Source organism: Atheta coriaria, unplaced genomic scaffold, assembly GCF_025399875.1.
Source record: "Atheta coriaria isolate IRGN ID8LTWV9N9 unplaced genomic scaffold, Caltech_Dcor_3.1 hic_scaffold_6_pilon, whole genome shotgun sequence".
In the NCBI taxonomy this organism is placed as follows: domain Eukaryota; kingdom Metazoa; phylum Arthropoda; class Insecta; order Coleoptera; family Staphylinidae; genus Dalotia; species Dalotia coriaria.
In genome coordinates this window covers 13,343,742-13,361,407 of record NW_027045448.1, presented here as the reverse complement: position 1 = coordinate 13,361,407, position 17,666 = coordinate 13,343,742, and the positions used below count along the sequence as shown (strand labels likewise).

Below are 17,666 nucleotides of genomic sequence, written 5' to 3'. Positions count from 1 at the left end.
TAGAGGCGCGCGCGAGCGCTCGTGTGCGTCGTGGCAATCGCATGAATTATATATTTCCTGATGCGCCACCGTGCGATCTCGTTCGCTCAAGATGCCGGCACGAAATGCGCCGGCACGACTGCCGCGGTGTGGGTCAGCGGCGCTCAAAACCACGCGACATAATATATGTATCAATGTAATAACGCCTCGCAAACACCGTGTCCGCACTGCCCACGACAACCGGCCGCGGCCTGCAATACATCATGCCATCATCACGCCGGCGTGGGCCATTTTTGCCCGGTTGGAATCGTGCAGCGCGGACACAACTTTGGCAGTGGAAGAAAAGCGTTTGAGGACTTACCGGAGATGATATTTTGCGGCGAATCGGTGGAATGGATATTCTTCTAGGGTTTGGACACGTTCAATGTTGTTGAGATGGTCGTAAATTGTTTTAAACTGATGGAATTGTGGAGCAAGACGCGCGGTCGACCGAAAATCGCGAGTGACTGAGTTGAGCGAGGTGCAGTGTATGCGAAATACCTGAAAATAGATAAGAAAACGTAAACAAATAAGAAACTTGTTTTATTTTTGTGTGTAGTATTAGTTGCCTATAGTTTTTGTATTATATTACAACTAGCTTTAACCCGCAGCTTCCTTAGGGAAATCTAAAATAATGAAGTTGCTTCTGTACGCGTCTGTAGTCACAGAAGAAGTAACAATGAAGTAGAATGGCGGGAAGTTTAAAATGGCTGAAAGTATAGTCTATGGAAGTACAAAAATAGTCTCCATAGTGTAGCCTACCGATTTGATAATGTCGCAATACAGTGTGATAATACAGTGTGATGGTAATTATACTAGGGGTTTGAGCTTCATTGCTGGAATGCTAGATGGCGTTAAAGTAGTCAACAGCCAGATGCAGAGGTATTATTGGCTAAACTATTTCTTTATTGAATTTAAAAGATTTTTTTATTAATTAAAAAGTAGCCTGGCAACCATTCGTAATTACCAAGTTAATTATAGCAACAGCTTACGAATGGTTAAGTAGTTTTTTGTGAAAGTAAAATAAACATCAGGACTTTCGCATTTCTATAACATTAGTAGGATATAGGTACATTTTTTGTTTATTTCCGGTAAACAAAAGAAAATAACTAAATATCTAGATTATACGTGGATTGGCCTTGTTTAATTCTTCTTAGAGCTGTCAAACACCAATTACTCTTGTAAAACTGCCGGTAAATATTTTCCAGAAGTCAAATATGGAATTCCGCCGCCCGCTGTATTCACTTGTGCTGCTTATCGATTTTCTAGTAACGCAAACGTGCACCCCAACAAATTAGCTGAAAATCGTGCTTGCTATAGAAATTTGCATTGGGTAATTTGTAGGATGTTGGGATCTTAATTACAACAATATTTCAAATGTTACCATCGATGTCATGTCTTTAAAAAAATATTCTAGCGCATAATTGCTTGAAATAAAAATATTTTTTGTCGTTACCCCGAAAAACTGTAACGCTATAACTTAAAAATTAATATAATCCAACTAAATTGTATAAATTTCGTCGTTATACAGAGGCTACAATGTATTTTAATGAAATTCATGTGAATGCATGTACCTATGTGAGCCGTAAAAATCCGAAATTCTCAATAACAATAAATTACCACGAGTCGGCTCACTCACGGGTGGGCAATACCGTTTTCCCATCCGCGCCGAGGCGCAGGTTTTATGTCGTTATCTATCCGCACGCATCTTCTGTTCAGCCCTCCTGTTTGTTTTAATTCTTCGCCAGCGCTATGATGTATTACACACGACGCCACAGCAGATCAAACCTCGCACAAAACAAAACCCAACCGCAGCAATAACTAATCTTGGCACTTGTTAGTGTTTTGTTCGACTTTTTCTCCCCGGTTGGAAAAACTTAATCTAAAATATGACTGATGCACACACAGAGTTCTGGCTATGATGATTTGTATACCACAGGTCACCGTCTTCATGTCATCCGCAACCCTGTGTTTATTTGAGATCCAATGAACGGCGTTTACACCCCACCATTTCAAAGCCCGTTCCGTTCAAAACCTCGACCAGAAACCCTTCATCCGATTCCGTCGTTCGATTGGCCCGGTTCGCCCATCTCCAAACGCCCCACCGCTTCGTTTACAACCGTTCGCACCACCATACGGAAGTCAACGCCCAAGCCCGTTTAGTCGCCCTTCCAGCGTTTTGAAATTCTTTTTACCTGCGCATACCGTTCTAACCTCCAGCGCATCGCGTCCCATCTCATCTCCGCGTTCTGCGCCCGTGCCGGAAAATTAACCTAACATTTCGCCTTTATTCAATACAACCGCCGCCCCAAAAACATTTTTCAGCCCTTCAAAAATTTTTGTGTTTTAAAACTCAATTTATCAAGTTTTTCGCCGTTTTTCTGGGAATTAAGGGATGAAAAGTGATTTTAAAATTATTTAAACCAATTCTTTTGTTTCTGTAGGAGCAGTAGATATAGATCTGGCGGTGCTTCGCGCGCGTTTGTTTGACGCAGTTTCCGTTTCGTTTCATCTCGTTGTCGAACACGAACGACGGCCCGAGAATCATGCGTGCCAAGAATGCGAACGAGCGCAATTACCCGGGAGGCGTGTAATGCAAACGCTCTCGACGGGCCCAAACGTGAACATGAATAATGCCGCGCCGTTCCGCACCGTGTAATTAAAACATACTGCACGCACCGGCCCCGCCGTCTCTAAAAGCGCGCGCTGCTCTCGAAGACGACGTCGCCGGACTGAAATTGCTAAATTCATTTTTCGCGTGCGCGCCGCTGAAAAAGCGAATCAATGAGAGCCGCAGGAACCGATAATACTCTCGCAACAACTTTAAACATTTTCAAAACGATATATCAGCAAAACTATTAAACCCAACATGTTACTTCCCACCTTTGTTTATATATTTCATTATTTCACTAACCACCAGTAAAAAAATCATTTATTTATCTCCCATAGTTAAAGAGAGATAAATTAAATCAAACCCTTTTACTAAGTTGAATTACAATCTCGTTTACCATACTATAAGTAAAATATGTAATATAGGCAACCCATTATACACAAAATTATACAAATCTAACTCAATACTCAATATAATTCAAAATGGCGACTGGAGATGGAATAGGATACGATAGCAATGAAGATGGGTGATGATGTCGTGGGGTCAACTTTGCGTTAACGTCTAAAATCCTTCTCCATCTTTAGATCTTTAGATCTTAACTCCTAACAGCTCGAGACGTACGCTTTTCGATGTGGATGTGTGTTTGGACGCGCGAGATGACGGAATGATGCTAACTCATTAATATGGCAACATTTAACCTCGCAATAATTCATTACTCATACCAGTCATATTTACACACACATAAATGATCATCTATCGCGTGTATTTTGTTGAAAAATACACACAGACTGCGCATGCGCGGAAAATGTCGAACAATGGCGACTAATTGCGTCGAAATCGATAGTTAAATCGTTAAATGATGATGTTAATGAGCTTGACGTCCAATGAATGCAATACATCCGCATAATAAAAATTCTAGTTGATATTTCAACCGTCAGATGGCGTTAGATGTACCAGTGCGTTATGTGTGTTGTTGGTGGTGAAAAATTCAGTTTCGCAAGCAACTTTCCCAAATGCTTTTTGCTCGCTGGCGAGTGTTTACGATTTTATAACGCGAATATTAATGCGCGCGAATCGGTTATAAATTGCCGTTTTGCGGCGCGAGAGTGCGAGACTTAACCTCACATTAACTCATGCGCACACATAGAGAGATATGCTGCGTTTAGTTGACTTACATTGTCGACGAGCCGAAACAAGATGGCCACACACGAATCGCAAATGCATCCAAACATGGCCACGCCAAACAATGAAATAATTATCGATATTTAGTACTGGGCTTATCGGTGGTTAAAAAGCTGATACAAAAGCTATTAATATGGCCGCTGTGCGGCGACGCAACGAATGCGGCGTGGCGATAACGAAAATTTGTCGCTGTGGGAAATTTTCACACGCATATGTGCGATGTGAGAACCGCGTCCGCGGCAACCTAACCTAAAACATGCAAATTGTAAATTGTGCGCGCGCATAGGCCTACCGAAATGGCAGCGGGGCCATTGTTGTGTCAATTTGCATTCGTAAACAAACGCAATTATTATTATTATTAGCAGATGCAGAGACAAAAGCGCGCGCGTAGAGACAAAGCCGTTGTGCTATTCGCAAGAGTGAAGAGACGACTTAAAACGGACAAGTTTTAAGTGCTTCGGAGCATATTAGATGTAATATGTAATGTGACATTTTGCATTCTGAGCGTATGATGCGCACATCATGGCCTCATTGTTCAGGAAGTGAATTATTGACTAATAAAATTCAGTCTTTATATGACAAGCAACGCGAATAGATTAAAATTAAAATTAAAAACATGTTTTATTTAACGCTAAACTTAATGGTAAAAAAGTAGTGGGGGTAGATATACACTTATTCATTGGTTGGGAGTAGAATAAGGTTATGTATGAAGTGGGCGTGGCTCCCACACATAAAATAACAATTAAAACACCGAAAATAAAATTTTGATTTCAAAATGCATTTCCTGAATCGTGTAATTCTTGTGATGTCTTGTCGGACATTGCGCATGCATGTCGCACATGACGCACTCCGGTACGAGATAAAGATTCACACACACACACACGAGTAGTGTGTGTCGTCCGCGCGATGAAGACGCCATCCGTATGCTTGTACAGCGCTAGGCGAGCGGACACGAAGAGCCGAATTTTTCAACTTCAGCCGCGCGCTGTGTCCGCATACTGCACATATATACATATATACATCGGGTACCGGTGCAGGCGTACAATATCGATATAAATACGTGTCGGAGTAATTAGAGATCATAGTCATGTCGGAGATGTCGTGGGAAAGTCGATTTTGTCCCACCTCCGGACACGGCCACGCGCAGCCCAGGCGCGCACAGGTGAATTAGCGCTTCGCCCATGCGCGCACCAACACGTAGAGAGAATATATACGAATAGATTTTCTATGCACATGCCCATCTTCAACTGCGAGAAGGATTAGAGACAAGAAGATGTAGAAATGCGGTGGAAATAATTTATATGCGGAAATAAAGCATTATCAAAATAGTAAAATATTAAAATATTGCGTATAACGATGAAATTTGTATAATTTAGTTGGTTTATATTAATTTTTAAGTTATAGAGTTATAGTTTTTCTGGGTAACGACGAAAAATATTTTAATTTCTAGCAATTATGAGCTAGAATATTTTTTTAAAGACATGACATCGATGGTAACATTTGAAATATTGTTGTAATTATGATCCCAACATCCCTACAAATTGCAATGCAAATTTCTATAACTTAAGCACGATTTTTCAGCTAATTTGTTGGGGTGCACGTTGCGTTACTAGAAAATCATTTAAACATAACACAAGTGAATACAACTGAGCGACGCGGAATTCATATTTAGACTTCAGGAAATATTTACCGGCATTTTTACAAGAATAATTGAGTTTTTAACCAGCTTACAAAAGAATAAACAGTTGCCTATCCACGTAAAATCTTAATATTTGATTATTTTTTGTTTCTAGATGTAATATCACCTCGCTATAACGTAATTTATTTAATTTTTATTTATAAATTTTTTTTTCTGAATTTGTTGTATGGCTATGTTTTCATGTTGTGCTTTTCATCTGCGAGCTGAATCGTGAAACGCGATATTCGTGATCATAATCTGCACACGCGCGCGCGCGCCCGATTGAGGAGCATTCGATTCGTGCGCGGGCCGGATCGATACATATAGATTAATATCGCGCTAATCGCGCGTCTGATTAATGCCGCGCCGAGGCGGCGGCGGCGGCGATTTCGACGCGCGATAAGACGCCCGCAACGCGCCGAGATCACACGCGCCGCACTTCTCGATCGTGTGAAATGAAAATTCCGCTGCAACCATTCACGACCCACCAACCCGGCCAGAAAATAACACAATATGTATTAACTATCAACTCAAAAACTAAAAACTAAAAATAAAAACATTTTTATCTAAATTAAAACTCTTACTATCCCTACTAATATTATAAATGCGAAAGTCCTGATGTTTGTTACACTTTCACGCAAAAACTACTTAACCGATCATCATGAAAATTTGTACACATATTCTTAGTGGTCCCCGAATGGTTATAGGCTACTTTTTATTTAATAAAAAAATTAATTTTTAAATAAAATAAAGAAATTGTTTAGCCAATAATACCTCTGCATCTGGCTATTTGACTACTTTAACGCCATCTAGCATTCCAGCAATGAAGCTCAAACCTAAGTACTATAGTACCATCACACTGTATTATCACACTGTATTACCGACAGCTACGTCAACATCAAATCCAATTGACTACACTATGGAGACTGTACACTATACTTCCATAGACTATACTTTCAGCCATTTTAAACTTCCCGCCATTCTACTTCATTGTTACTTCTTCTGTGACTACAGACGCGTACGGAAGCAACTTCATTATTTTAGATATTCGCAAGCGAAGCCGCGGGTTAAAGCTACATAGTAAAAAATAAAGTTGCGCCATCGTGTATAATAGACACATTAAATGCACACTGAATAATAATAGCGATTAAAATGTGTTTTTCAATTAAAAGCGTGTTATGCAATCGGTGCAACACGAGCAATTAATAATGGCGGTTAAATGGTGGCGGTCGCGGCGCAGGCATTGTTCGCGCGGTTAATTACAAACGCTTAAATAATTAATATGGGAATTCTTCTCATTCTCGTTTTCGTCGCTGAAATTGGAACACGGAGGAAACCTTGACTCGTTCGTTCGTTCGTTGGTTTTGTTCAGCACGCGCGCACGCGTTCGCGCACACAATCGACAACAATCGTTCCGTTGCGTTTTCTTGCGTTTCTTGCGCTTTTCGATTGTTTTTGTGCACCCAACAAACACACGCACACGCATGTGTGGATGTGTGCGCTAATTAGCAAACAACAAGAAGCAGCAACAAAACGCCACTTGAATTGCGCATTTGCCAATGCGTGCTGAATTTGCATGTTTTAATACGAGTACGTGATGTAATGAGTACAAAACGCAAGGTTGTCGGCCATATTGTTAAGAAAATTAGCAAAAAACAAAATTCCAAAAATTTTTCTTTTGAAAAACGAAAAATTAAGTGTAATAAATTTATATCTACTTAAAACCAAAAAAAAATTAAGTGACTTAAGTAATTTTACTTAACTAATCTTACTTTTTTTGTATTTGCAAAATTATCCGCAAAATTCTTTAGAAAAATTAGCAAAAATTAAAATTCCAGGAATTAAAATCTTAAAGCAACCTAAATTACGTGGAATTAATTTGTATCTACTTAAGAGCAACTAAAACTACATGACTTAAGTATCTTTACTTAACTACTTTCAGTTATTTTTAACTTTATTTCTAATCTTAAGCCAATTTTTGTATTATTCAAGTGATTTAAGTACATTTACTTAACTAATTTCAATAATTTTTGGTTTTTGCAAGATTATCTGCCATATTATTCATTTTCTTAAAAAATCAAAATTAAGTTTAATAAATCTGTATCTACTTAAGTATACTTAAAATTAGGTGACTTAAGTAACTTTACTCAATTACTTTAAATTTTTTGTCTTTGCTTTGTTTTACTTTAAATGTATTTCACAATTAATCCTAGATCTGTTGCCATGCGTGCATCACTTGTTCCATTTATTAACTTAACGTTAATGAAGATAATCTTTGTTTTGTCGTCGCTGGCGAGCCAAGGCCGCGACGCGCCTGGCGCATCACGTTTTTCGTCCGTTTGTTATTACCGCTTCAGTTGTTATGATTATCCGTTACCGTTTTTTCGCGTACGCGGATTGCAAATCGCCGCAAATGGCAAACAACTAAATGCTAAACACTATAATACCAATCGTTCACACATACACCAACAGTAACATCAGAAAGGATGCACTTTGACTTGGACGGAACAATGCAAAACATTACGATGTTACGTAAAATTTTAATCTTCTTAATTGGTATTGTATTTTCTACAAAGTGCAGCAGAAAATTTAAAACATAAAATAATAAAATATTTAATTCTAGTCGAGTTAAACCAATAAAACAAATAAATTATGTTTTATATTTAATTTTACGTTAAAAAATTAAAATAAAAATTTGTTTGCTCTAATTGTACATGTTTTAAATGCTTGTTTGGTAATCCCATAATGATGAGATAATTTCTCATGCTTAACTAACCTGATCCAACGTTATTCAACTTAACCTTGCTCGACTCTTGGCACACACGAGTTTCAAATAAACTCGTTTCGTTTTTTCTGCATCCGTAATGATCATTACACACAAAAAATTGATCAATTAATTTAAACCAGATGAATTTATTTATGTCCACTTCCTTGTTTTTTTCACCGGGATAATTAAATTATCATTAAGATTATTAATTCAATTATTATGCAACCAAATGGAGTAAAAACATAAAATAATTGTTATTATTACATCAATTTCCAGGAAATAAAAAGAGAATTAAATTAAATTTTGATTAAAAATTAAAATAAAAAGAGAAAAATGGAAATTATTCGAGAAAAATCAATAATTTGGTCAAAATAGCAAAGATATTGAACTTTTTCCCAGAAAAAATGAAAAATTGAATTTTTGCATTTTTCAACCAAATTACTAATTTTAACACAAAATACTTTTGCAAAAAATTAGAAAAAATTGTATTTTGATCAAATGCCTACCAAAAATCGAAAATATTCAATCAAAAATACCAAAAATAACGTTTTTTAAATAAATTTAATAAAATTACTCCAACCTTGATTAAATTTTAAAAAAATTCAAGTTTATCAAGAAAAATGTGAAATGAGACTAACTCTAATTCTAAATCTAGAATAGTGAATCAAGGTGCAGATGTTGCAAGCGCCAACATTCGGCATTCAGAACATTTGCAGATATTATGTAAGCACTGCTGTACATATTCAACCGTCTTAAAAATCAGACTACGGAAACGGATCAAGGACTCGCGCTCGCGCTGCGCACCGACTCGAGCGTGAGAATTAAGGATGTGAGCGCGCTGTAACGGTAACGTCGCCCGCCGACGCCAAAGACAATGGCAAAGCATCCTCACGCAAACTAAATAATCACTACTACACACACACAAAACACAAACGCATACACAATTTCATGCGGCGGTATTTTGTATTCTAATTGAGTTAGATACATAGCGTTTAGCTCAAGTGCGCTGTAAGCCTTTTGTCCATTGTCTCAAGTATCATAATTTTCCACCTTTTAAATTATCATATTGAATGCGCGAGCCAAATTACACGTTATAATGACATAAATAATACGCGCAACATTTTTGAAAAATGCAGCAAATGTTTGAATCCGGTTTAAATCGGCTAAATTAGTCTGATCGCCAATAAACAAATGAGTAATAGTTATTTATGTTGCAGATTACGAATTCAGATTGAAATTGTGCAATAAATAAATGTTTCTAGAGGATATAAATTGGAATTAAATACGTGAGAATAAAATAATCGATTTTTTGAGAAATCTGAGTGAATTTTTAAGAAAAACCACAAATTTTAATGTTTTTGGAGGTTAAAATCACTTCGTAATAATTATTATGAGTAATATTTATTTTAATTTATAAATAATTGCATTCCGGCTTTGTTTTTTGTTCAAATATGAATTTATATCGATTATTTGTGGTATTAAACAAAGTAATTTAAGTTGACCTTGCGTTCATCTAAATTTATTGCAATAATATCAATTATTTTAACTTTTAAATAAACATTAATTCAAAACTAATAAAAATTGCAATTTGTGTTGCATCTAAACACTCTAAATCGAAAAAATACCGAAATAAATTAATTTTACGACCAAAAATTGATTATTTTATGTCTTTGACTCTATTTCTCAAAAATAATAAAAATAAAATAATTTTTTGAATTTTAAAAATTTTTGAGATTTTTTAATAATTTTTAGTAAAAATAAAAATATTCATGTTTCTGACACCTTCTAAACACTTTTTTCTGCATAAAATATTTTTTACTTATTTATGCATATTATTACTTTCCGACATTTTACGCGCACGTTTCCACTAACAACATCCACGATCCAGCTCGATTCTCAGCTTGGAACATTCGCCTGCACATGTTACCAATTCCGCGGCAACGAATGTTCCTGATGTTCCGGGACTACCACAACGCACGACTTAATGATCGACACGTTTCAGCGCGTGATATTCACTCGGCAATCTTCAATTTGCCCACCGATTCCGATTCTTCTGCTTTTCCAGATGTGCGCACACAGCGTTCAAGCAATCCAGATGTGTACGCTTTGCTATTGCTATACTCGTATGATGATGTGATGCCGGAGTTACAGTTTAGCCGGTTTAGCGCTTTGCCGCTTTGGCTGTTTAACACATGCGCACGATGCCGGCGTGCCGTAATCGACATAATCGCCGACACAATCGAACGCAATCGATTTTCGAATTCAACACACTGCGCTCGATCGAGGTGATGAGAGGCGAGCGCGCGCAAATCATAAGGCGAACAAGATCGATTCGAGGTTTTATTTCGCTGCCAACACAATGCGCGAGGAAGATGATAGAGGCGATATGAATTTCAAGATCGATTTCGATTTTGATATCAAATGGCATCACCTACGATCCATACGTGCTCAAGAAAATTAAAAATTTTATATTTTAAGTAATTTTTACGCGAAAATGTGAAAATGTTTGTTTGTTTCGCTTTTACGCAAAAACCACTGAACAGATTTTGATAAATTTTGGTATAGAAATAGTCAAGACATTGGAAAAGAACATAGGCTACTTTTTGTCGCAAAAATTTAACATACAGGGTGTTAAATAAACGTTCAAAGTTTATATCGCAACTCAAACATAGTTATAGTTGTATTTTTCCACCACAGATGGCGCTAAAGAACAATATTACCAATTTTATAAACTAAAATAAATAAAAAAATCAATAATAAAAACTTTTTGATTAAAATAATCCTGGATCATTTATCTCACTGTCAAATTTACTTCCTAGCTTTTTATAGCCGATGATTACTTGATTGCTCGATGCGTTCTTGAAATCTATATATAATCAACGTTGCCTGCATTGCATATTACTTATTACTTATGATTTAATGTTTGTACAAAGCACACAATCGTATCTGAACGCGAAAAAAAAAAACGCGAGAAAGAAAAGAAAAAAAAACGACTCAAGGTTTATTAGCGCAATATAGCATAGTTATAACGCGCGTTCTTCGTTTTGCTCAATTGAACAAATTATCAGCAACTTCATCATCTTCATCATGCGCGCTGGATTTATTGCAATAAATAAAAACTATGGTGTTAAATAAATGTAAATATCATAATGTTACTTTTTGAAATTTATTCATGCGATATGAATTATTGTAAACGAAAAAATAGTGAATGCAAGTCAACAAAAAATAAATAAATTTATTATCTTGTCCAAAAGCGACAAGTAAATGTTGGTGAATATTTTAATATATAAACAATTTATCATTTTGTTTAAATATGAATTTGATTCGATTATTTGTGGAATTAAACCAAGTAATTTAAGTTGACCTTGCGCTCATCTAAACTTATTGCAATAAAATCAATTATTTAAACATTTAATAACAAATAAATTCTATAACTATTAAAAATAATAATTTATTTTGCTTCCAAACACTTTATATTGATAAAATACCCAAATAAATTAATTTTATGTCTAAAATTTGATTATTTTATTTCTTTGAGACAACCGAATTTATTTCCCAATAACCTTATTGCTTTTTATGACTGATGACACAACCGATCATCATTTCCAATAAATCTCGCCGGGTTTGCATGTTTGCATTGTAACGAAATTCAAATCACATATGTAAATGTTAGCGCAGACCGAGAATATTTGTCAAGGATGCGCATAAAAGCAGAAAAAACGACGCCGGTTTCGCGCATTGTGCATAAATAAATAAAAATCAGACGAGTTTCGATGCGCGATTGCGAGATGCTCGAATAGTTCCTGTTCGGCACACGTCCACCGACGTCCACTTCGCTTCGATTTAGCGTCATTTGCATAATTACGATTACGTGCGCGGCATCCGACTCTCCTGCCCGTGCTCGCATAATTACGATAACTAACTGCCAATGTGATACAAAGCGAAAAAAATGAAAATTACAAGTATTGAATTATCAGCCTATAATTTAGAATAATCTAGAATAGTTTGGTGATTTAATAAAAATCAAAATTATTTTAATTTCTTATTAAAAGTTAATTTTTGGATTATTTATGCAAATAAAAATAATACATATGTGTTTAAAAAAATAAATATTTAAACACTCTGTATACTAATAATGTAGATCTACTCAGAAAAAAAGTAAAAGGATTATACTTATCTAATAAAATGCGAACCCGGATTTAGTCATTTCGTTTTTAAATATAGCAAATCGCAATAAATAAATAAATTAAATTAAATTCACATTAAAAGCATTAAATATAAAGTTTAGAGACAGAAAAAAAAATAAGTGCAATTAATTAATCCTGATTTACGATAAATATTGCTTTTATTCGTGTAAAATCATTAAAATAACTAAAAATTAAAAAATTTGTTTGTTTGTTTCCTTTTGTAGCAAAAACCACTAAACGGATTTTAATAAATTTTTGTATAGAGATATTTTAGAACTAGGAGAATAACATAGACTACTTTTTGTTGTAAAAATATAATATACAAGGTGTTAAATAAACGTCTAAAGTTTTAAAAGTTAAAATTTCATAATTCCAAACGAAATAACGCAAAAAATATCAATATTATTATTTTCTAAAAGTCAGAATAATTAAATTGCACTATTTTTCTCTAACATTTGAATAAATTAAAAACTCTAGCGATTAATCGCCGTGTCGTGATGTTTCAGTCCGTATCATTGAGTATATAATTTAATTTCAACATAATTTATATGCAGCGCAGGTCGAACATAGAATCTCGCCGAGATCTGAATGCGCATGACGCACCAATTTCAACAACGATGCGCGCCGTGCGATATTTCCTTTTCGCGTGCTGATTGCAGGTGTGTTGCAGCGGCGGCGTAATTGGACCAAGGTTGGCGCGTTTGCGCGCTCGGCTAAAATGCACTTTCACGGTTACTCTGCGCTCCTGAGCGTCGTGATAGCCGGGTGTAGGTACGCTATGTTTCCTCAAACGTGTGTGCGTCGCGGAATTGGAATCAAATATGACTTTAATGGCCAACAATCAAGTCGGAAATTAAATGAAAAATCAAAGCGTATGATGAAGAACACATTAGGCTGTAAACTGTAACGCGACTTTAAATGCGCGCTTATTACGCGCCTGCATACATCGATACCCAGAGCGTATGCTTTCGACAACTGGCGTAATATCATTTGTTTACAGACTGAGACAATGGGTATTCAGCGCAAAGGGGACACGAATTATGGTTGGTAATGTTCAATGGGGCGAATTAAAGCGGAAATTTTTGGTTTTTTGCGTTTAATTTCTAGAATTTTTGAAATTTTTGAAAAATTTTTTGGAAAAATGTTGAGGAATTAAATTCTCTTTGATATAGTATTTTCCCAATTCTGTGAATTTAATATTTTGGGAGTTATTCCATTTTTTCGAAATTTTTTTTGGAAAAAAATGAAAATTTTGATTTTTTTCGAAAACTGTTGCATAAAACCGCACCAAAAATAACTGAGAAACTCAAGAATGGATTTTTGTCTGCCGGAATTTATAACTTTAATGTTTTTAGCGTTTGCAACCAGAAATATACTGCGCGAAAAAGAAAAAAACAAAATTTTTGAAAATTTTCCTAAAAATTCGATTTCAATTTAAATTTCTGTTTCTTCTGTATTTTTTATTCTGTACTAAGTCATTATTTTGTAAATTATACATTCAATTCTACTTTTCTAAAATAATTCCTCATGTCCTTCAACAAAATCACCAACTTTAGTTGCACATAACTCCTTGACTGTAAATTTTCGAATTAGAACATTAGTGCCGTTGCTTTATTGTCGGCGATAATTCGCCGAGTAATGAAAGAGTCGTATTAATGACAGCGTATTAACAATGGAATGCAATGCAGGAATAACTTGATCAATGCAATCATAAACTGCCCATATTTTGGTGCATTCCATACAAAGCCATAGATATTTCCAGTAGGTGACGATTTTTTTGAAATTTGTTCAAATGTTCAAGTGTTTGTTATAGATGGCAGAGAGAAAACAAGTTCACAACTTCCTGCGATTACTGCGCGGACGTTCGGACGGATTACTTAATAGGATTTCTTTGGATGCGAGGATCCGCAGCGATCCGACCATTACCGGTCGGTCGCCATGATGCAATTATAATGCGAGCATGAACGCTAAAACACTGATGATATCATTAGGTTTCATCCTGTCTTTACTTTTCTATGAATTTTTTGCTTTGAATTGTGAATTTGTCCTTGATTATTTACTTTTTACAGAAAAATGTTTTTTTAGTAAAATTTGAATTTTTAGAGAAAATATTTTGGGAAAAATTTAGTTTTTAAGAGAAAACGTGTTAAAACTATAGAGAAATTAGAAATAAATAATATTTTATAATATTTGTGACTTTTTGCGTAATTATTTAATTTTTAGAAGTAAAAAAACAGTTTTTTTCATATAAATCTATTTTTTTGCGCGAAAAATTTGAATTAAAATTTATTTTTCGCACGAAAAACGTGTTTAAACTAAGATAAAACAAAGAAAAATGATATTTTTTTACAATTGTGGATTTTTCTTTAAATATTTCCTGTTTTTTAAAGAGAAAATCAATTTTTTGAATAAAAACCAATTTTTTTCGACAAAATTTTCAATCAAAATTTATTCTTGAAATGCAAAACGTGTTAAAACTAAAATAAAAACCCAGAAAAAAATCCCTAGGCTGGCGCATAGAGTGAAATAATTAAAAGCATTAAGCGGGTGCGTTGGACCTGCGTGCGACGATAAAACGCAGATAAACTAATAAAACGCGCGATTAATAGGACATCGCTTTGCGCGCTCAAACAAAACCGAACGCTTCAATGCACATTTATGAGCGTTATGCGCATTATGCGCACATTCGCAAACACATTTAGGTATTTATAAACGCGCGTAAACGCATCGCACACGTCTCGTATTCGCGCGCCGCGCCGGCCGCAAGAAAGCGCGAAAACAACAAGACGACAAAAATTTTATTCGCGCGCGCATCTCGCGCACAGAAACGCACTCTGCGAGAAGCGCGGCGCGAAAAAATCGCGCGCCGACACCAACGAAACTCGTTTTTGAGCGCGTGCGCCCGGCTCTTTGCGGGAAAATGCAGCGCGCAAGCATTCGCGTCGCTTTTCATTCGATTTAATTTACAGCTTGTATTATAGATAATTTCGTGGCGTATTAGGCGACGTTTGCGCGTCGTTACGAGACGACTTTAAATATCGCTCGTAAATTATATCAACGACCGCGAGGCGCGCACACGATGGTCATATCCTCAACGCGGGACAAAAATTATTGCGAAGATTATAAATAATTTTTATGTACACAGATAGATTCAATAGTTCAGGACTTATGTGTATAAACGATAAAGCAACTTCGTGTGCGATATTTCTACCAATATTCAAGTTTATTTTAGTTTAAAATCAGCAAAAGCAGAAAATTTATTTGAAAAAATTTTAAAAATGATAATTTTCATAAATGTTTTGAGAAGATTTGATATTTAAAATTTTCATTTTGATTTCCGTGTGAAGTTTGCGCACGACGCGGCGCAGTTAATTAATAATTTTGACGGTGCGCATCAAAAGTATCAAAACATTTAATCGTTTAATCGCGCACTGATGGCGCGCGCTTTCCAACGTAATGAGCGCGCATGCATCGCGATTGCGCCGCGATACGAAAATCGTGCATCTCGTCGTCGCTCTGACCGCTGGCGATTTTAATTGATTGCGAAAGGCTACACTTTGCCGCTCGCTGATAATTAAATCAGAACTGAGCACTATATAACCACCACCACAACATCACAACACTAACAAAATTTTTCTATTCCTATTTGCCAATAAAAAAATAAATAAAATTAAAAACACATACAAGGAATAAATGATGATATTTTTGTCCGTTTCGTAACTCTACATCTCCGTACTTGCTTGAACATTTCGCCTTGGGTATAAATAAAGTACACACGAGTATAAATGAGCAATGAGCGCATCCTCGCCAATTAATCAAGCTCGAGCCGCGAATAGGTACCTACTCACTAGATACGTTTGTCAAAGCGTACAATTAGCATCGATTATTAATTATCTCCGCATTGATATGCAAACGCACAGACCACACCACACGGATTTCTTTCCCACCACACCACACCGCCGCCGCTTACCTAATCTTGTTTAGATTTTGAGATTTTTCTACCGCACACGATTCGGTCATCTCTGAGTAATGTGTCTATTTCCGAGTGCGTGCGCGGTGATTTTTCAATTGTCAAAATTATTTCGGAATTATTTCGTAGGTGAAAGAGTGTCACATTACGCTAGAGGTTTGAGAAAAAACGAGCTTCCTGTGTTTGTGTCACACTGATTTTGAAATAGATAGGAAGTGCGTTTTTTGTAAAGATTACACGTAAACGTAAACTCGTCTTGAAATTTAAGTTTTATCTTCATCAAGTTAAAGATTAGATCTGTCTTTAGAAATTTTGAGTGTTACAAATTGATGTGGAATATTAAAAGTTAAAAAGTCTCATTATAAAGAGTGCAAAAGTTTAAATTTAAATATCTACTAAATTATTTATAATAAATTAATAATTTTTTCATTAATCAATAGAAAAATAGTGAAATAATTTTATATAATTAATTTTTTGGTAAATTTTTGGCGAAAAACCGGATATTTTAGCAAAAAAATCAAAATTTTAGCAAAAAAAAATTGAATGTTACGAGTGAAAAATTTTAAAATTAAATAAAATCTAAATTATTAGTAATAAATTAACAAAATCTTTATAAATAAATAGAAAAATGAGTCAAATAATTATTTAAACATTTTTTTCATTAAAATTTTTGTAAAAAAACTCGAAATTTTAACAAAAAAAAAAGTCAAAATTTTCACAAAAATAAATTTTATTCCTATTTGAAATGTTTCCAAAACGTTTTCTAAATATTTCCTAAATATTTTCAAAATATTTGTTACGGTTGTTACACTTCACACACCCTAAATTCACTTATATTCCCTTTTTGAACTAAAAATCATGCGTAAAAATCCCATAAATCGCACTCAACGCACGCGCAACATAAATCCAAATCCATGAAGTGAAAATAGATTGAGCGTTGAAAATCGACGCTTGACCGTTTGATGCATCGCGCACCATTGATACTTTTGTCACAGGGTGTTGAAGAGGATGAGCAGATGCTCCCAACGCATCAATATCTATTAATTTCCAAATGAATGGGCGCATTCACGCATCCCAACAACACTCAAACGTTCGATAGTTCAAATCGACGAATCAAAAACAATAAATTATGATACATTTCGCTTTCCAAAAGGGGATGAATCATATCACAACAACTACACACATAGCAAATCGTGACTCTCGCGAGTTAATCTTGTCTAATCGACAGGCGACAATGGTATTAACTATTAACA

General features: G+C 35.4%; 1 protein-coding gene across 3 annotated transcripts in view; it reads right to left on the bottom strand.

Moving 5' to 3' along the window:
- Positions 1-17,666, bottom strand: part of LOC135794231 (uncharacterized) — a 121,584-nt gene that overhangs the window by 35,650 nt on the left and 68,268 nt on the right. For all 3 annotated transcript variants that reach the window (XR_010548838.1, XM_065305435.1, XM_065305436.1), the window contains one exon: positions 341-519. Coding sequence is in view for 2 of the 3 variants with exons in the window: in XM_065305435.1 (XP_065161507.1) it covers positions 341-519 (179 nt within the window). In the remaining variant the exon portion in view is untranslated. The remainder of the gene's footprint in view (positions 1-340; positions 520-17,666) is intronic.